The 21,054-nt window shown below is 46.7% G+C and overlaps 1 protein-coding gene across 2 annotated transcripts in view; it reads left to right on the top strand.

The window, feature by feature from the left end:
• Positions 1-21,054, top strand: part of TMEM241 (transmembrane protein 241) — a 109,538-nt gene that overhangs the window by 86,361 nt on the left and 2,123 nt on the right. For both annotated transcript variants that reach the window (XM_004579708.2, XM_058677091.1), the window contains one exon: positions 12,181-12,245. In XM_004579708.2, the coding sequence (XP_004579765.2) occupies positions 12,181-12,245 (65 nt within the window). The remainder of the gene's footprint in view (positions 1-12,180; positions 12,246-21,054) is intronic.

The following is a 21,054-nucleotide window of genomic DNA, read 5'->3' on the forward strand; positions in this document are numbered from 1 at the left end:
TCTCCTCTGTCCTTTAGACTCAGCACAGGTGCCAGTCGGTTCTGCGTGGGGCTTGCACCTGTGATGCTGAGTGTGTGTGCCCGGGCCTCGGCTTTCCCCGGGGGAGGCTGAAATGGTCTGTTCGGGAAGCTTGAGAGTTGTCTGAGCCTGGGTGTGGGCTCAGTGAACGAGATTCAGCCCCAACCTCATCCCTGCACTTACAGCTCCTTTAATGCTCACCACCCCCACCCCGAGGCCCTATCTGCAACCACTGTCATGCTGGGGGTCAGGGCATCAACCTGTGAATCTGGGGGGACACCACTCAGCCCATGCAGATGGGGTCAGGGGTCAGTCACTGACGGTGTGTGGAAAGTCTTTGTGGTGTGTGTGTCGGTCATTTAAGAGCTGGCTGATTGAATCTTGTGTGAGCTCTGTGCATTTCCGCTATCACTATGTGGCCACTTGGAACAGAGTATGGTGAGACTCAAACCAGGAGTTTAGTCGAGCAGCATGTGGAGGGATCGTTGCTTCCAGCAGAGGCCTTTTTGGCATTACTGGGCTGCAGGACGGAGGCGGGTCACAAGCCACAAAGGACCTTTTTGCCAGATGAGCACCATATTTCCTATCTTAAAACATTGTGAGAAGATGCCAGGCTCTGTGGTTATGATGTGCTTCTTTGAGTAAATAAATTCTTTCACCTCTGCAATTAATAACAGTAGTGTGATTTGATGCCATTATTATATTTAAAGGAGATGAGAAAATTATCATGGCCTAGTTAGGATGTTTTATTCAAAGCTTCACTGAGTTCAAATTCATCTCATTTTTTAAAAAAATGGCCTGCTATGTTGTGATGGAATCAAGAAGTTTAGAAAATAGAAACACCTTGGCTATGGACTTTTCCTGTCTAGAAGCTCAATGTACTGCTTAACTTTGGAGGCCACTACCCTTCATCATCTGTAAGACAAAAGTTTGAAAGTAAGAGGCAGAAACCTGACAGGCTAGAAATAAGTCTGGGAGCTAGCCACCTGGAGCATCCACATCCCGCGTCTTAGTGCCTGGTTCAGATCCCAGATACTCTGCTTCCTGTCCAGCTTCCTGCTGAAGCACACTCTGGGAGACAGCAGATGGTGCCTCAGGCACTTTGCTTGTACCACCCAGTCTTCATGAGTTGCATTATAGCCAAAACCCTGTGTCTGCCCTTAAGTTTTGTTGCCTTAGGCTGTCATATACAGAAATCTAGACTGTGGTGTAAGAGATGGTTAATTATAATTTTAGTGATGAGTTAGTAAGATTATCACTGATCAGGGAGAGGCCCAAAAGAAGTCAAATAAAACCTCCCACCTTGCTTCACCATGGCAACCAGTAATTCTAGGGAGGTAGTGGTTGGTCAGGCCTGGTTTGAAAACCAATGGCTTAGGCCACCTTTCTGGTCTCATATGCTCATTTATGTAATAAAAAGAAGCTTTGCATTTCAGAGTAGAATATTGTACCCACCTTTCAATTGAAACAATCATAGGGAAAAAACAGATTGCATAAATATTTTCAAAGAAATTTATGCATTCTAAAAGCCATTATAATGAAATTATGTAAATTTTCAGAGAGGGAAGAACCCTTCCTAGGTATAAACTTTTGGTAAGAGGGTGGGGATGCAGGGAAGATACTTTCTGATTTGGGGGCCAAGAAGAGGTCTGGAGGGAAAAACAAGCTAGCAGAGCTCCTGGCAGCCATGTTGAACTGCCTTGGTGAATTGGGAAGTGTGGAGCCCCAAAGGCAAGCCCGGTCTTACCTGGGATGTTTGCTGAGTTCTGCAGTAGTGCAGCAGGCTGTGGGCCAAATCCACTAGGTGATGTGAGAACTAGTACTGTGTTGGGCTCTTCAGAGGACACAGTCTTGCTGGAAGGCCAGTCCTTGCACACACGCACATGCCAGAGTTCCCCTGAAGATGATAGTCAGACTTGGAATTTGTGTGAGATGAGAGGCTAAGGAGCTGAGGTCAGAACCTCAGAAAGGCAGAACTCCTGCAAATGGGGAGACAGAGACCCCCAACACTGTTCAGTGCAAGTCTGGTAGGGACTACAGAAAGTAGAAGTGAACTCAGCTCCCAGGAAGCCCAGGGAAGGATGCTCAACATCATTGTTCATGAGGGAAATGCGAGCGAGAGCCAGAGTGAGGTGCTGATTTGTCCCCCCTAGAATTGCTACCGTTAAAAAACAGATGATAACAAAAATGAGAAGGAACTGGAACCTTCTTTCACTGCTGCTAGGGTTGTAAAACAATGCAGTCAACAGTTTTCACTGTAACGGAGTCAATCAAAATAATGTCTAGTGTTACCAAGATTGGGCTTGTTTCTTCAATGGTATGCACTGGTTCTGGGCAGTTTGGCAGTTTTATGGACACTGTTACTCAGGCTATAAATATATGAATAATCAAGGTTTAACCTTTATATAAGAATTATAACATTAAAAAAATTCTAATACCAGACTTGATCCTACAAAATTCCTATTTGATAGCTATGAAACAGGATACGAAAATTGTTGTTTTTAACTTGTCACCAGACTGGGTGTGAAACCAGAGTTGAGAGCTACTAAATCAAGTTGATTATCTCTAGGGTTAAGCAAAGACCACTGCTGAGGGTCAGCCAAGTGTTGGCAAAGGAAGCTGGGCATGGGAGTCAGTAAACCTAGATTTTGGTTCTGACTCTTCCCTTGTGGTAACTGCATGCCTTGAGCAAGAGGTCTGTTCTCTGTGAGCGTCAGGGTCTTCTCCCCTTCCCTTGGGGGAGGAGTTTGGTGTGGTAGTTACGACACAGCTTGCGGCCCCTGCATCTCACATTGGAGTGTTGGATTGAAGTCCTGGCTCCATTTCCAGTTCCAGCTCCTGCTGGTGCACACCCTGGGAGACAGGAGGTGATGGTTCAAGTACTTAGGTTCCTGCCACGCTTGAGGGAGACCCAGATGGAGTTCTGCTCCTGCTTTCCACCTACCCCTGCCTCCAGCTGTTGAGGCCATTTGAGGGATGCATCAGCAGATGGACAATCTCTGTTTCTTGGCCTTTCAAGTAAAATATGTACATATATAAGATGAGGATGAGCAGAAATGTCGTAGGGCCACAGGAGATCATTTGTGTGACAAAGCTAAGACTGATGTTGGGTACATTTATGTCCCTGTTATGTTTTGGTTCTATTCTTCCCGTTGCTTTCCATGAACTACATATTTATGCCAATTTTTGTTCTAATTTTGTTCTTTTATTTCTTCTGTAAAATGTAGGCGTTTGTTAAATGTCACCTAAGGTTTCTCTCGGCTTAAAATCTATCCTGCCTTAACATAAATCTAATCTTTTTTTTCCTCCTCTCTGTTTTTAATCCCATTGTGCTTCTAATAAATGTTTTACTGATACCTGGAAAAATTAAAGGTTCATATGTTTTAATGAGGTGAGACCAAATACTATTAATAACCATGTCTGGAGGTTAGCATAGGTTGTTTCTCATTAATAATTACTTTGATAATGGTAACAAATCTTAGGATGGTTGAAAAGGATTTCGTTTTTCTTTGCTTCTCTTTTTAATGCCACGTAAGTTCTCCGCCTTCGTTGGGGTTTCTGTCTGGTGAACTTGGGCCCTGAAAGAAAAAGAGCTTTCTCTCATTTTTTCATTTTTATGGTAATTTACTCTTTAAACTAGGAAGAAGTCCAGGTTAGAAACAGTCACTTGTGTGTCTGGAACACAGATCCAGGACCAGCATACACCTCCAGTTCTGTGACCCATGTGGGTGGGCTGGGGGCCACCTGTCCCTATAGATGTGGCAGTGCAGACTTTCACGTACCAGCCAGTGAAAGGACGCCTGGAGCCAGCTGCCAGAGCTGGATAGTGCCAGAAACTCCTCTTTTTTATATATAGAAATTGATTAATTTGAAGGTGTTACCAAGAGGAATGGAGGGAAGGATGAAGGAACGGAGATACAGATCTTCCATCTGCTGGTTCACTCTCCAAATACGTGCAACAGCTGAGGCTGGACCAGGCTGAAGCCAGGAGCCTGAAACTTCATTTAGATCTTCCACCTGGGTGGCAGGAGCCCAAGCACTTGGGCCATCTTACGCTGCTTTCCCAGGTGCGTTAGCAGGGAGCTGTATTAGAAGTAGAACAGCCAGGATTTGAACCAGTACTCATGGGATGTCAGCATCACAGGCAGTAGCTTAGCCTGATGTGCAACATTGCCAGCCTGGAGTCTCCACATTTTAATGTGCATGCATATCTTCTGCACATTTGTTCCTGTGCCCATGTTGTTTAGTAGGCCTGAATGGGAAGGGGAGGAGTGGAGAGTCGGTGCTTCTTGCAATCCTCCACATGGTGTTAATGCTCTCGACTGTGACCATGCATTTATTGCCTGGAAGGTAGAAGATGCCTGTTGTTCATTCTACTAGCACTTTCCACACCTTCCTTCTGGTAAATTCGCCCCTGTATTCCACCCATGACATTCAAAAGTGAGCTTCCAGATTCCTGGATCATTCTGCTTCCCAGACCACAGTCAGTTGGCCCAATCTGAACCTTCCTTGACAGTTTTGGACTGAACCAGAAAGACCCAGTGTTAAGTGGGATTCTTTCTAGCCGCAAGAGGTAATTGATCAATGGCAAGGGCAGAGAGAGTGTCCAGGTGGTTCCAAAGTCCTTGTTCCAATTGTGAGAAAAACAAAAACAAACATATCAGTATTGTGAGCACTATCAGGTTCAGTGATGAAAAACGTTATCAGGCAGTTTTCACACATGGAGTCTTCATTGCTAGTCCCTGAACACACAGACCTGAATAGCACACACCTTAGCCTGGCTTATGCAGGGTGAGTGGTTGTGGAAACCCCAAGGAGTGCCTGATCCAATCAGCTTGTGAATAGGAGTCAGGCTCAGGAAGTTTGCGAGAGATGGATTTTGGGTTGATGAGTAGGGGTTGGGTGGGCAGAACTGTGAAATTATTCCAGGAAGAGAGAACTTTCTGAGCAAAGGCAAAATGATGGTCTGGAACTGTGAATGAATGACTATGACCAATTTCAGCAGGGAGTGTGCGGCCGGTGTTGTGGCCACCACCTGTGGCACCAGCATTCCATCTGAGCATTGGTTTGAGTCCCAGCTGTTCTATTTGCTATCAGGCTTCCTGCTGTTATGCCTGGGAAAGCAGTAGAAGATGGCCCAAGTGTTTGAGCCCCTGCTACCCACATGAGAGACCCAGATGGAGTTCCAGGCCATCACAGCCATCTACAGAGTGAACCAGCAGGTGGAAGATGCATACTCCTCTCTGTCTCTGTTTATGTGTTTCAAATACATAAGCACATCTTTTATTTACTTTTGTTTTTTTGTTTTTTTTTTTAAAGATCTATTCATTTTATTACAAAGTCAGATATACAGAGAGGAGAAGAGACAGAGAGGAAGATCTTCCGTCCGATGATTCACTCCCCAAGTGAGCCACAACGGTCGGTGCGCGCCGATCCGAAGCCAGGAACCTGGAACCTCCTCCGGGTCTCCCACATGGGTGCAGGGTCCCAATGCATTGGGCTGTCCTCAACTGCTTTCCCAGGCCACAAGCAGGGAGCTGGATGGGAAGTGGAGCTGCCGGGATTAGAACCAGCGCCCATATGGGATCCTGGGGCATTCAAGGCGAGGACTTTAGCCACTAGGCCACGCCGCCGGGCCCATCTTTTATTTACTTTTAAAGAAGATGGTGCATGACTGTAACTGGAACAGGAGGAGTCAGCAGCAGGGAGCTTTTTGCTTGAAGAGTCAGGCGCTCTTGAAAAGAACAACAAAGCAATAAGCCTGGATCTCTGCTTCTCCTCCAGAGAGTTGACTGTGTGGTAGGTTTCCACTAGCCGCACCCCCTACAGAAAATCTGTCTTTGGATTGAAATGAATTTTTTTTTTTTTTAAAAACAAACCTGTTCTGCCCTCAGTACCACAGTCTGTTTCAATCCTGCCGAGGCTGTGACATCTGTTGACAAAGCCAGCAAGTTCAAAAGTGCTGCACCCCGCACGGCAGGGCACAGCGCACCAAGGTCTGCTGATATTGGCATCTCTGGGGGATGAGGTTTGTTTTGTAGGTCTGCCTGTGTGTGCAAAGGAGACATTTCTCAGATGACAAAACACTTTCTTCTTTTGGGGAGAAAGAAACCTGTGTGTTTTTAAAATGCTTTGTCAAAGCAAGAACAACAATGGGTCAGGATCGCTGTTTCTTCTATCTTCCTGAGTGGCAAGTTCTAAGAGTGACCTAAAGTCTTTTTCATGGGTGGATTTTAGAGATTTTTATGCTTTTTTTCTTCCCTGGAGCTTATGTCCTTATTGACATTTTATAGGGCAAAATGTACTTTACTTGAGGGAACTTTTGTGCCTTGGGCCATGTGACTTCAGCGAAGGTGGCTGGAGACGTGGAAGGAATTGGAACACTTAGTGGCCCTGGGTACAGTCACTGCATTGGGCTTCTGGCTGGGGCCCTGGCTCAGCTCTGGGGTAGTAGGAGACCGTCCTGAGCAGCTGGGTTAGGGGGTTAGAGAGGTGGGGGTTTGGGGGAGGCATGTGGCATCACCCTGGAAGCGGTGGAGTAGGAAGCCCTTGGTTCTCCTTTCTGAAGCTCAGGGCTAGGAGACGAGAGGGGCTCAGATTTTGGGGATTCTTTACCAAGAGGCTGTGGAGGTACATTTGAGCAGGTGCCCTGCTGTCTATCAGGGACCACTCCTTGTATTGCACTGGAGCTGTGTCCTGTAAACCAGCCCAAGTTGGGAGAAAGGAATGAGAGTTAAGAATGGAGGCATATCAGGGGTGGAGGTTCCAGCTTGATCCTGAGTCTCCTGGCCCAGGTTCTAGGGTGCTGGATTTGTGAGCCCCAGGTGTGGGGGCCTGGAGGGACCTGGATCTCCTGGTCCAGGTCACCGAGCCCACCTGTGTGGCAGGGGCTGGGTCCATGAGCCCTGGGGGTGGAGTTGCAGTGGGTCCCAGGTTGCATGGGCTGGGGCCATGTGCCCACCTGTGAGGTGGTCACTGGATCTATGAGCCCCAGGTGTAGGGAGTCTGACATGGCTGAGGTCACTTGGCTCAGGTCCCTGAATCTACCTAGGAGAGCTGGTCCTCCACAGTGTAAAGGTGGAGTGCTGGATGGCACACCATGGTGCACATGGAGGACATGGTAGCTCATTCAGGCCTGCAGAGGACATCTGGTACCATAGCAGAAAATAGAGAATAGAACATATGGACAACTACCTCAGCCAAACAATGACAGCAAATATCTGGGGCAATTGGAGACTGTAAGGTCGATAGTGTCAGCTAATGGACATTGGAAGGGATTCCTCATCCGTAGATCTGCAAGATCAACAGTATTTTGAATCTGTCGCATCCGCCTGGGCAGAACCTTCACAACATGTGCCATTGTGACCCTGGGTTGATATCTGGTGGCCTTTCCCCATCCTTGGGTACTGGGATGGTTGGGAATCTGGGTGTGGCTATCCCCCTACCTCCCCCCCAGAAATGGGAAAAAGAAATAGAAAGCTTGGAAACAATGATCACACCCACTTCTTCCTAAGCCTAGATTCTTCCCACCCTGATTGACTATGAAAACATCATCTTAAAAAAATGGAGGCAAAGAGAAGGGAATGTGTGTGTTCAGGTAATGTTTTACCATTTTAAACATGTTTTAAAAGATTTGAGAGGCAGAATGATGAGGAGAGAGAAGGCTTCTTTCTGCTGATTTACTCTTCAAATGTCCACAATAGGCAGGGCCTGGCCAAGACAGAGCTAGGAGCCAGAAATTGTGTCTGCATCTCCCATGTGGGTGGCAGAAACCCAAGTATTTGAGCCTTCTTGAGTGTGCTAGCAGGGGGCTGGATCAGAAGTGGAGGAACCGAGCGTCTGCCTGGTGCTCCATTGGAACCAGTTTTAAGGGAACAATTTAGTGGCATGCACAGTGTTCCCCTCAGTTCCTTCCATCTTCACTGTTTTTCTGCTTCCCCTACTGAGACTCAATTCCCATGAAACACTAACTCCCCATCCCCTGTTCCCCCCAGGTCCTCTGTCTCTGGGAGTTGGGTGCTGTAGGCCTCTCATAGAGATGGAGTCCTACAGTGTCTGTCCTGTGACTGGCCTGTGTCACTTTGCATGGCGTCTTCAAGGTTCATCTGTATGGTAGCATGTAGGGATTTTTTTCTTCCGTTTTTATAGCTATTCCTTTGTAGTGGGCACCACCTTCTACTTATCTGTTCCTTCCTCAGTAGACACTTGGGCTGCTTCCAGCTAGAGCTAGCAAGAAAAGTATTGTGCACATGAGTGTGCAAATACCCGCAGGTGTCTCTGCTGCTTTCAGTGATTTCTTTTTGTAAGTAAGAAGACTATACAGGGACAGGAACTTGGCACAACACTTAAGGCACCACTTGGGAGGCCCACATCCTATGTCAGTGTCTGGGGTCAAGTCCTGGCTCCACTTCCCATTCTAGTTTCCTGCTACTGTGTGCCACGCAGGTTCAAGTTGTGGGATCCCTGACACCCACGGGGGAGACTCAAATTGAGCTCCCAGTCCCCGGGTTCTAGTGGAGTGATCCAGCAGGTGGAGACTCTGTCTCTGTCTCTCTGCTTCTCAAACAATTAAAGTTAGTTAATTCAAAGGTCAATGGCACTTGTATGTACCCTTTCTGGAGCTTCTTGCTATGGAGGAACATTAGCTAGCGGTCAATGTGTTGATGCTGTTCTTCCCTGCGTCCTGGGAGCAAGTCACACACACTTACAGCCTCTCGGTTGGGTCCCAATCCCTGATCTGTGGGCTCAGGGAGCTACAGCCCCTCCCAGGTTCTGCCCTAGGGGACCATGTCTGAGGCATTCTGTGCCACCCTTGGCATGCTCCACCTGTCCTGGCTTGTTTCATGCTCAGGGAAATTGTGGGTGTCAAGAGCAGATTTTTTTAAATTCATTTTTTATTAGAAAGTCAGATCTACAGCGAGAAGAGACATAAAGATATTCCTTCTGCTGGTTCACTCCCCAAGTATCTTCAACAGCCAGAGCTAAATTGATCTGAAGTCAGATGTCAGGAGCTTCTTCCGGGTCTCCCAGATGGGTTCAGGGTCCTGAAGCTTTGGGCTGTCCTCGATTGCTTACCCAGGCCACAAGCCGGGAGCTGGATGGGAAGTGGAGGAGCCAGGATGCGAACTGGCACCCATATGGGATCCTGATGTATACAAGGCGAGTACTTTAGCCACTAGGCCACCATGCTGGGCCCTACCTAGGGGTTCTTAAGCAGCCCCAAAGGCTTGTGCTATGCAGAAAGCTCTGGCTTTACAGAGATATGAATTTGCCCCTCACACAGAGTGAAGCCAATGTATGGGAACAATCCAGTTGGTGAGAGAGCCAGGCTGGCCAGCTGCCCATTGCCAGCTCTGAGAGGGCTCACTGGCTGCTGTCGCCTTCCATATGCGGTGACTTCAAGCACACCCTGGAACTGTGGTGGTGGCTCTGTGTACATGGAAATGCCTCCAGAGAGAGCTGATCTTATGGCTTCAATGGCAGGAAAAGAAGACAAGAAACCATGAGGACCTTGTGCTGCTTACTGTCTGGAGTAGAGACGAGACAGTCCTGCTGTAACGTGTCAGTGGGCATCTCAGCCAGCAGAAAGCATGCTGGTGGAGAGACCAGGCTTGCACAAGGCCTAACAGAGTGGCTCAGAACAAAGGCGGGGGGCCCCCTAAACATCTCCGGGGAGTAGCAGATGGTGGGGGCACCCAGCGTGGCTGGTGCAAGTAAGGACTGGTTTACAAGTGCTGAGATGTGCTTTTCTTGGCAAAAGGTGCAAAGAATAGGAGTAAGCTGGCCGCTGTCCACATCACAGCAGACAGGATTCCTCCTAAGCTGAAGATGCTGGAGGACGAACAAAGGCACCAGCCCGGCATGGGTCCCTCCCCGACCCCGAGACCCATTGCGTGTGACGGAGGCCCTTGGAGGACAAAGAGAGCAACTGACCAAGTGGGCCCAAAGTGCTGAGGAAAAGGAACAAAGGAGATGAAGAGGATGGAGAAGAAAGAGAAGAGTGGAATGTTCCATGGCTTCTAGTTGCCAGCACAGCTAACACCCATCAGTAGCATGGAGCCCTCTCCATTCATGCCAGAAAACACATCTCCATTGACACAATTCCAGGAAATGTCTGAGTTGCCAAGGAATCACATAGTACTTAACTGTGGTCAAGACTAAGGAAGAGAAAAATGACAATAAAAATCAGAATATAAAGACAGATACTTTTAAAAAGCACAGATGATAAACCATTTCTCCGAACAGCTCAGTGTCACTGAATCGGAAAGCCTAGATGCAATGCTTGAAGTGCCTTTTCTTTTTCTTTTTTTGGAAACAATGAAAACAGATAACTTAGAACAAAGAGAAAATTAGGTTAGGACAGTGACACTTGAAAGGCCACCCCAGGTCTAGGAGTTAGCTTTTGCAGTCAAGATTGTCTCTGTGCTTCACAGGAAAATGAGCCAGAAAGTTAATGAACTGATTCATGGGGTTCGTGTAGCCCTTGTTTCCAAAGCCAGACAACTGCGCTGTGAGGTAATTGAATTCTAGGCCCATTTCATTTGTGACCATAAACGCAGAAGTCCTAAATTGAATGTTCGGTTAGAAAGCAAGAGGAGGGGAGGACGGGGGAAAACCAGCTGTCACTCATAATGGGCTCTAAGAAAAAAACTCAGCGAGGACCCTCATCTTCTGTTCTCTACATTATTCTTGCCCCTGAAGACTGATTAGATGTGTTTGTGTATTTTGTAATGAAGGCTTTCGCTGTAACTCAGTAAAGCCCGGCAATTAGTGAGCCCAAATGGGTGGGCTTCGAAGGCCCCAAGGCTTGAAGGTTCTGGGTTGCTGGTTGCAGACTCTTCTCTGAGATGTGAGATGAAAGATGGCCAGGAGGTAGGATGAGGTTCATCAGATATGCCAACCTCTGGACATCTGCTTGCTGCTTTGTGCCTAGCCAAGAGGCCTGAAGGGTCTTCATGACGGGATGTTCAGTGAGCTGTCAGCTGACATGTCTGAGGACCACTAGCTGGACCATCCTGCACGACCTTCTCCGCTTCCTCAAGCTGCAAGGAAGCACGATCTTTGGGTTGCCTTCCTTTGTCAAGGCTGCTTTGACCTGCAGAATGCAAACTCCAGAAAGAGGAAACATTTTCTCTTTCTCATTCTTAAAATTTTACTTAGTTTGTTTCTTTGAAAGGTAGAGAGAAAGATAAGACAAAGATGCAAAGACAGAAATCTTCCACCTGCTGGTTTACTCTCCCAGCAGCTGGGAATTAACCATGTTAATCCAGGAGCTGGGAACTCTACCCAGATCTCCTATGTGTGTGGCAGGGACCCAAGAACTTGAACTATTACCTCTGCCTCCCAGGCTGCGCATCAGGAGGAAGCTGGAGTCCGGAGCAGAGCAGGGACTGTAACCTAGGCCCTCGGATGTGGGGTGCAGGCATTGCCAGCACCATCTTCACTGCTCTACCAAATGCCTGCACCACATCTTCAGGAGATGTTTTGAGTGTGGACTAAGTTGGACCACGGGTCCAACACAAGTTTAGTGCCAGCTAGTCAGATAGATCTGTGGAGTCTGAGTCCTGTGACGGCCATGCATAAGAGCCTTCTGGAATATCCAACTCTGAGAAATGTAGGGATAACCTCTTTTCTGTTTGGCTTCTAGATACCCAAATAGCTAACTCATGATTTAATTTCTCCCTTCCCCAGGAAGTATTCAATGTTTTAGAATTTGTGTTATGGCCTGGGAAGATGAGGGCAGTAGAGAGGTGTTAAGGGCAGTGCTGTGAGTATGTTTCTGTCTGGAGGAACTAGGAATAGGTTAATGAGCACCCTGACCTCGGAGATGAATTCTGTACTGCAGAGACAAAATGGAAATGAGTTTTCTTAAATACACCTGTTCCTGAGAGAGCTATTAAAAGGTATTGGCCATGTGCCTGCTGTTCTGATGAGTTTGAAAGTTAAATGTTTCTTTGAAGATTCCCACTTCTAAAACAGGGTAGACAGTAGTCTTTTCCACAGCAAAGGCTTTGTTCAGAGGCAGCCCTAAATGCAAGGGACCACAAAGTGCACACAGGGAAAGGGACAGCAAGTGAGAAATGATACTGATGTCGGAGGAAGGTGACTCAGGTTATGCTTCCTGCTGCCCCAGTGACCTTCTGTCTGGCCTTCTCTCTGCAGGTGCTCACAGCTGCTCTGTCCGTGTTGCTGTTTGATATGACCCTGACCAGTGCAACCGTGGGGTGGTAAGTCTCACACAGAGGAAGGAGAAACCAGTGTGTGGTTGGGCTTCATCAGAATTCCAGCTTTACTCTCAAGCAGTGACCAAAAGGTGCATGTCGGGTCCAGCAAACCCCAATGTGTGAAGCCATCTTTTATTTCTTTATTTTTTTTTTAATGAAACTCTTAGCAACATGTATGTGTACATTTTGAAGAGTGCAGAGGTCATCAACATCCATCTTGGAGAGCCCGCTTGCACAATGTAACCAGACCAAGAATGATCTCCATGCACCCTTAAGCCACTGGACTGCACAAGATTAGGTGCTGAAGTTCCCTCCCCAGCACTCTACCCTCTCATCTCAATCTGTCTCTATCTTTTGGTATCCAAAGGGGATTGATTCCAGAACTCCTTGCAGATACCAAAATCCAAAGGTGTCGAACCTGCTTGTATAAAAGGTGCAATACTGGCACATAATCTTTGCACAGTCTCCTATGTACTTTAAACTATCTCTAGACTACTTGCAATACCTAATGCAGTATAAATGCTACGTAAGTGGTTGCTATACTGTAATTGTTTAGGGAATAAAGACAAGAGAAAAAAATCTATACATTTTCAGTGCAGGTACAATTTCCTTTTTTTCTGGATATTTTCAGTCTGCACAAAGATGAATCCATGGAATAGAATTGACCAATATGTGTCTCTAACCAACTGTACTCAGATGTATACTCTAATATATACACACACATATGTATCTGCACACTGTATGTATTTACACTAAGCATGAAATGAAACCTTTATGTGGGTGTCACCCCTGAACTCTTTACTCAGGGTTCTGCCTGTCACAGACTTGACCAAGTGATGAATCTATTCCAGATTACTAATCTTCAGACCCACAGTATAACAGTCACCGAGGGTTCTGATTGTTCCCTGCTAGGCAGGTGGAGGTCATGTGCAGGGCCAAATCGCCCTGCTCAGTGCTGCTCCCATCAACGGGCGTGCTGTAGCTCGGGATGTGTGTGCTTGGGTGTGTTTAAACAGTGCAGTTACAGAAATGCATGCTGTTGGTGCAACACGTGAAACAATGCAGAAACACAGCAAGCAGAAGGCACAAGTCTCTCGGCCTTCGTTCCTTCATTCTCCTCTGGCTAGAAGTCGCCCTGGCTTAGTTCATCGGTGGGGACGGTGCAGTGTGTGATCAAGCATGATCATCAGTGTACATTCAAGCAAGAGGCTCAACTGGGGACCCTGCCATGGCAGTGTCTCTTGGGTGAAGCCACTTCAAGTGCTGTGTACCTAGGAAGATGCACTTTTTGTCTTTCAAGAATAGTCTGGAGATTGGTGAGTCTTCAACCAGCTGCCACCTGGCTTTCCCTCCCCGTGTACACAGGCTGCCTGCCTGGCTCAAGTTGCGCAAGGGGTACATACAGAATAATTCATGTTTGTTGTGGCTGTTCAGTGCTCCTGTTGTTTCTACAAAGGGAAGCAAACTCAGGGCTACTGGAAGATGATGCTTATTTCCATTGTGATTTCAGTCTTTCATCAGACACACACGAGCACGCCCACACTGAAATGAAGACACAGGTTTGAAGAACCTTTCACATTCTTTGCCAGGATTAAGGGCATGTTGCTGTTGTTTAGCTTTGCTTAGGTACACCATGATTCGAGAAAATAAGCATTTTTCACTCGTACCCAGGATCTGAGGCACCCCCATAGCAGGTCATTCCCGCTCTTCTGTATGTGTTTGTAAGTTAGACCTGCTCTCTGATCACCTATTGGCCACAGTGTATTTGGTGGAGCCAGAACTGGGCTTTGTACATGCACACAGCAGCCTCCTATTTCCCAGGCCCTCCCTCTTGTGCTCAAAGTCCTTAGGTAGAGTTGTGACCAAGCAGATGGTTTTTATTTTTCAACATCATTAGGCAGTTCCTATGGGACAGGTGTGAGGGACAGGATGAGTGGCCTCATGGAAGACCATGGCGGGGAAATCCAAGAGGTGAGCTTGTGTGAGCAGGTATGTGCACCAGCAGTCTTCTTGGATGAAAGTCAGAACTTCCAGACTCTGGTGTCTGTAGAAGCTCATTTTCCTGCCTATGGGCACATCCATCTCTAAATCACCCCAGACTGACAGAAAGCAGTATTTTTGCTCACAGCACTCAGCAAAACAGACTCTCAGTCTCCTGCAGAAGCCCCTAGTGGGGGCATTTCCTGCCCCAGGAAGAAAAATGGAAGGAAAAAAAAATTTGCAAGTATTCCTGCAGTTTCCTTCGCCTTCTCTCACTTCCTTTTTCTTTTTAGCAACAGTAACAACTCAACATGCATTGAGCCACTTCTATGCTTCAGACATTTTTACATAAATATCTCATTCACTTTCATAGCAATCCTCCATGTTGCCCCACATTTTGCAGATGAAGACAGTGAAGTTCAGAGACATTTTAGTCCTTTTCCTAAGCTTTTTCTATGTCTCAGGACTCAAACCCATGTTTTGGTGGATCTACAACCTGCCAGGATTGATTTGGTATTCTCTAAAAACTTCCCGACAACCTGTGGTCTAGACAGTATACAGGGCCTAAAGGAAGTTGGCCCAAATGTTTTCTTTCTCTCTCTCTCTTTCTCTCTCTCTTCCTCTCTTTGCTTCTTTCTTTCTTTCCTTCTTTCCTTCCTTCTTTCTTTCTTTCTCTTTCTTTTTCTTTTCTGTTCTTTTTTTTCTTTTCTTTTTCCCACCAAAAGGGTCACCTATAAAAAAATCTAGATGATTCAACACGAAGTAATATTATCTGGAATAAGACATTTTTACTTTTTGCTAAGGGGATTGACTTCACAAGCTAAGAATGTCCAGTGGAAGATTTTCAGGGAAAACAAGATCTCACTGACATAGTTTTTTTTTTTAGTGCTATTGCTATAATTCTATTAGTGATTTAAAAGATTTCTCAGATGACTGCTATTTGCAAAATATGTGGGAGACATTCAGCAGTGTAAGATGCCATTCAGCCTTCCAGGAACACTGTGGGAAAGCCAAGTCTGACAGGGATGTATGGCATGCAGAGGGTAGCAGCTATCTGAATGCACAGGGGGTATAAAGACTGAAGGAGGATAGAGGATTGCAGGAGGCAGGGCCTTGCACCTGTGTTGGGACTGGGCCTTCTGCAGAAGGGAGAAGCAAAGCAGGGGGCAGGAAAAGACTTGGCCCTCTCACCCAGGGGCAGGAGGTGTCAAAGGTGAGACCCAGTGATTTATAATTCAAATTGGGCAGTGGGGAAAGGAGCCATTCCTGTGCCTCCTCCTCCTTGTGCATCTGTCCTGGGCAGGGAGATCACAAATGATGGGTGCCTTGGTGTCTGAACACCCAACTGCCAAGAGAAGGAACATTTACCCATGGGTGTGTGAGGGTACGTGAGAGTTTCCTGGAGAGGCATTTGTGCAGTAGTTGATGCTGCTAGGAACACCCACATCCCCGTTCACTGTCTTGGTTCTAGTCCTGGCTTTGCTTCCCATTTCTAACTTCTTACTAATACACACTCCATGGGGCAGCAGTTGGTTTCTCAAGTGCCTGGGTGTCTGAAACTCTCATGGGAGACCGGAATTGAATGTTGGGCTTCTGGCTTTGACCCGGCTCAGCACTGGCTGTTGTGGGCATTTGGAAGTCAACCACCGCATGGAAGGACACTGTCTCATAAAATGAAAGTTAAAAAAATAATTTTTAAAAAGATTTGTTTTTATTGTAAGTCAGACTTAAGGAGAGAAGAGACAAAGATTTTCTGCCTGCTGGTTCACTTCCCAAGTGACCACAACGGCCAGAGCTGAGCCAATCCAAAGCCAGGAGCCAGGAACCTCTTCTGGGTCTCCCACGCGGATGCAGGGTCCCAAGGCTTTGGGTCCTCCTCAGCTGCTTTCCCAGGCCACAAGCTGGGAACTGGATGGAAAGTGGTACTGCCAGGACATGAACCGCACCCATATGGGATCCTGGCACATACCAGGCAAGGATTTAGCTACTGGGTTGTTACACCAGGCCCTCACAAAATTAATTTTTAAAAAATAGATCAAAAATTGATTCAAAATATGTTTATATATACAAAATATTTGAAGTCTCTGCATATCAGAGGTCTTTTAAAAAGTTTGTGAAAAGATGAAAAGTTATTCATGGACTTCAAAAAACTTTTGTGCCAAAAGTTACCTTTTAGTTCTATTTTGCATGAACTTCTTAGAAGCACCCTGTGTTCTTGAGACTCTCCTCCAGATTTCTGAATCCCTAACCTTCACAATGTTATTAGTCGGATTTCTTTATGGTGTTTTTCTTCCTTACAAATAAGGCTTCATCAACCAGAATTCCAAAATGAAGCAAAGAAACCTAGTTGTTGAAGTGAGCATGAGAAATAAGAGCAAGGCAGCTTTCCATTGGCAAGGAAACGCCAAGTCAGGCTGTTGGAGAGGTGGCCGGCTGTGAGAGCCCCATGTCTCCAGGCTGTTTCACATCCTGTTAACTTTATGGAATGCCCTGAACAAAATGGAAAGACAGGCTATGTGTCCCCAAATGGAGGAAACGGCTTGTGTGATTATTGCAAAAGGAACATTCACTTTGGAATTTCCTGATTTTTTTTTGAACTCTTGAGGTTAAGGATGATATGTTTTTAGTCTCAAAGAATTTTCCAGCTACCAAGTGAGCCAGCTGAAAAGCAGTGTCAGAGTGAGCCTCAGATGCTGTGTCCTGCACAGAACTGGCCTGTCTCCTCTGTGTCTTGGGAGTGCCTCCACTTGGCCAGAGAGCATCTGTCCTGTCCTGGACAGGAGTGGGCTGGCCTCTGGGGCCTGGCTGTGGAGTTTGATCAGGAGGCTGAGAGCAGGGGACTGTGATCCTGTTGGGTTTGGACCCACTGTGTTTGCCTGTGCAGTTATTGCTTCTTAAGTTTCGCTTTTCTAAATTCTCAGTTAGTCCTCAACATTTTGGAACTGGATGATTTCCTTGTACAGTCTAGATGTCAGGGTTCTTTTGAAAATGTGGAACAGCTGTTTATGTGTGGTGTGCACCTGGCACATGGCAGTTGTTGCTAGGATGGATAGAAGCTGGCTTTTCATGTGGGCAGGTGACCTCACTTCAGCTCGACCTCTACCAATCCCAGACTAGCTTGAAGTGGGACAACACTGCTGTAGCTGATAGCCTCGCGTGATTTGTTTGTGCACTCATTCATTCTGCGAAGGTGCTGGGCTCTGAGGCTGTGGGGCAAAGTAGATGCAGTTCCTGACCCCCACGAGGTGACTGTATGGGACTCAGTGTTTGCACATACATCATTATCCACCTTCTGGACACGGGACACCAGCTTAATGCACAAGGCAGACCTTCTGAGGCAGGTCTGTCACCCTCACCTGTTGGGGGCTGGAGATCTGTTTGCTGTGTTGGGAAATTGTCCTTTGTCCTGTAGGTTAGCCAGCAGCCAACTGGTCTCCCCATACTCCATCAGTTGTGACAACTCAAAATATCTTCAGACATGGCAACTGTCCCCAGGGAAGCAAACTCAACCCAGCTGAACACCACTGTTCTTGTGGCTCCCAGGACCAAGTGAAAATAATGCAGTGTGACATTTCAGCAAGATCTTAAGGCATTTGCTCACCTTGCAATTGGAGATTTAGATAATCAAATGTCAAGTGCTCTGTGTTCCCTCCCAGCGTCCCTGTGTCCTGTGCTACGAGAACCTGCCACCTGGGGTCCCTCCTGCCCACCAGGCTGTGAGCAGCTCCAGGAGGAAATTCAGTTTCTATCCCTTCATTTTTTTTTATTTTTAATTCATTAATTACATTGTATTATGTAACACAGTTTCATAGATACTTGGATTCTCCCCACCCCTCCCCAAACCCTCCCACCATGGTGGATTCCTCCACCTTGTTGCATAACCACAGTTCAAGTTCAGTTGAGATTCCCCCATTGCAAGCATATATTTTTATGTTTGGCACTGAGGCTTGCTGCTAAAACAGAGGGGCCAGCCTCCCCAGTCCACTACCCAGGAACACTTAGAAACCCAAACGCTGGGCTGACACCTTGTCTAAGCTCCTGCCTAAGGTACTGCGGTACCCAAGTGGGTACCAGGTTTAATCTAGCTATTCCATTGCTGATCTAGCTCCCTGCTAATGACCTGGGAAGGCTGCAGAAGATGGCCCAAGTGCGTGGGTCCCTGGGCCCAAGGGAGATACCCAGATGCAGCTCCTGGCTCCTGGCTTTGGATCGACTGAGTTCTAGCCATTGCACTTCCAACAAAAATAAATCTTAAAAAAAAATAAATTTTTTTTTTTATTGAAAAAGCAGATTTGTGGAGAGAAGCAGAGAGAGAGAAAGATCTTCTATCTCCTGGTTCACTCCTCAAGTGGCTGCAAAAGCCAGAGCTGAGCTGATCTGAAGCCAGGAGCCAGGAGCTTCTTCTGGGTCTCCCACATGGGTGCAGGGTCTCAAGGCTTTGGGGCCATCTTCTATTGCTTTCCTAGGCCACCAGCAGGGAGCTGGGTGGGAAGTGGAACAGCTGGGACATGGACCAATGCCCATATGCCTTTTTACATTTTATCATAATCTATCAAATTATGAGCTGTCCATCAGCAAGGCCCCAGGGACCAAGAATATTGACAAATTTTGAGGAAGAAGAAAGAAGAAAGCTAAAAATAGTTTGAAATAAGGGTGGGAGGTAGCGAAACAATGGCCATGATTCAATCATCCATTGAATACATGCTTGCTGGGTGCTGCGTCAGATGTTGGGCCTGCAGCCAGGGAAAGGATTTGGTCTTCTTTTCGGTCTAGTGGGCTCACTAGGAATCCACTGAATAGCCAGAATAATACATGTCACTTTGAGCCAGGGTCTTTGGTCTCCTCCCAAGAGACAGGAAGGGCTGTAGAGACACTGAAAATAAATCCATTGAGGAGAAGGGAATGATGGATGGCTCTGGGTGTGCAGTCACCTGCAATCTGATGTTTATGCCTTTGTTACATGAAATGTGTTTGTTTTGGGAGTGACGGGATTACGCGATTTGCCAACAGTTCAGTCCAGCCTTGGTTTAAATAGTTGTAATGCCATTAGGAGTCCCAGACCTTGTGTCAGGCTCTCTCCTGCTGTTAAAAAAACAAAAACAAAAACACAAAAACCCCAGAGCTCCCCTCCCTGGCTCATGTAACCATAAACTGAATCAAGGTTTGTTTTCATTTTGGCATTCCCAAAGCTGTTTTGGTGTTTAGTAAAACCACTCAGTCAAAAAGATGAAATGCAAGGTTATTAACTCTAGCATTGTTCTAAGGCTATGGGAGTGGAAGTGGCTCAGGGCCAGCCACTCCCCTGGTTTTCTTACTGGTGATTAAGAGGATCAGTGGCAAGTATGTGAAATGACTGAGAGGCCTGTTTCACTCCCAGAAACAACGCTTTTGAAACACAGAGCTCCGTGCTGCCCAGCTGTCCGATGGCCACGGCTCTGCACCTGGCCAAAGGCGTGACTGGAAGCCACTGCATTAGGGACCCTGGAGGGAGCAGCATTGTACTTAAAAGGAAGAGTCCAGGGGCCGGCATTGTGACGTAGCACATCAAGTCACCACCACCTGCAACTCTGGCATCCCAATGCCAGCCGCTCCACTTTTGATCCAGCTCTACCGCTTTAGTGTTTGTTTATTTTACATTTTTTTATTTTGAATTTTATGGTACAATTCCATAGGGCCTGGGATTCGCCGCAAAAAAAATTCCCACTTCCCAACTAATTTTCCACGTATTATTACAATAGTATAATCCTTCGTAAGTACTCCTAAGTCCATCAGTCTGTTATTTAAGTGTACCCTGACGTTGCTGACACAATGTCAGACAGTCCAGCATCCCATTGTCTAGATATGTCCAACAGTTTCTTTGGGAGTCCATCTTTGATTTGAAAGTGGGAATGATAATTTATTATATCTTCACATCTGGATATGATAGTCTCTATTACGCCGTCACTATAGAGTCCCTTAAATGAGAAGCCACAAAGCAAAGTCAACAACAGGTATGAAGTTAAACCAAAAAACCCAGCTCCCTTTTAATGTGCCTGGGAAAACAGTAAGACAGCCTAAGTATTTGGCCCCTGTATCCACCCACATGGGAGACCTGGAAGAAGCTCCTAGCTTCTGGTTCAGCCAGGCCTATCCTTACCTGTTATGGCCATTTGGGAAGTGAACCAGTAGATGGAAGATCTCTCTCTGTAACACTGCCTTCCAAATAAATTAATACATAAACCTTAGGAAGAAATCAGAAAAAAAAAAAAAAAAAGAAAAAGGAAGAGGCCCATTGTAGAAAATGATTTCCCCTTCTCAAAGAGGCCATGAAGCCTTCAGCCACTTGGGCATGAGCCAGAAGAGCAGGCCCAGGCCTCGCACACGGGCTGTGCTGGGGAATGGCAGGCACCCTTCAGAGCCTGAGCAGCTTTTCACAGAAGCGAAGATCTGTGTGTCAATTCTGTCCAGCTAAGTCCTTGGGAATGTATTTGGTTTATAGGACAGACACCAATTTCAGCAACATCCTTGTGAATTGAATGGAATTCGTGAACTTACAGTGATTCATAGTGTAATTTGCTAGGAATGGGAAGATACTCAGCACGCATCTCCCTCCCTCATCTCAGTTGCTAGCTTGTTTGGGGGACAGCTCAACTCCTCTCCCCCAGCAACTCGCCCCAGCAGCTTGGCTGGGGCCTTTCATCACCAGTGAGGGGAAGATTGTGAGGAGTTGGGGAGATTGTCCCAGGCTCTGGGGCGATGAAGCAACAGATCTGGCCTAAGTCCAAGTGGGACTCAAGTTTGGAAGCAGAGTTACAAGAGCAGCTGTGAGGCCAGCCACATTCCTGTCCGTCCC

Source organism: Ochotona princeps, chromosome 18 (assembly GCF_030435755.1).
Source record: "Ochotona princeps isolate mOchPri1 chromosome 18, mOchPri1.hap1, whole genome shotgun sequence".
NCBI lineage: Eukaryota > Metazoa > Chordata > Mammalia > Lagomorpha > Ochotonidae > Ochotona > Ochotona princeps.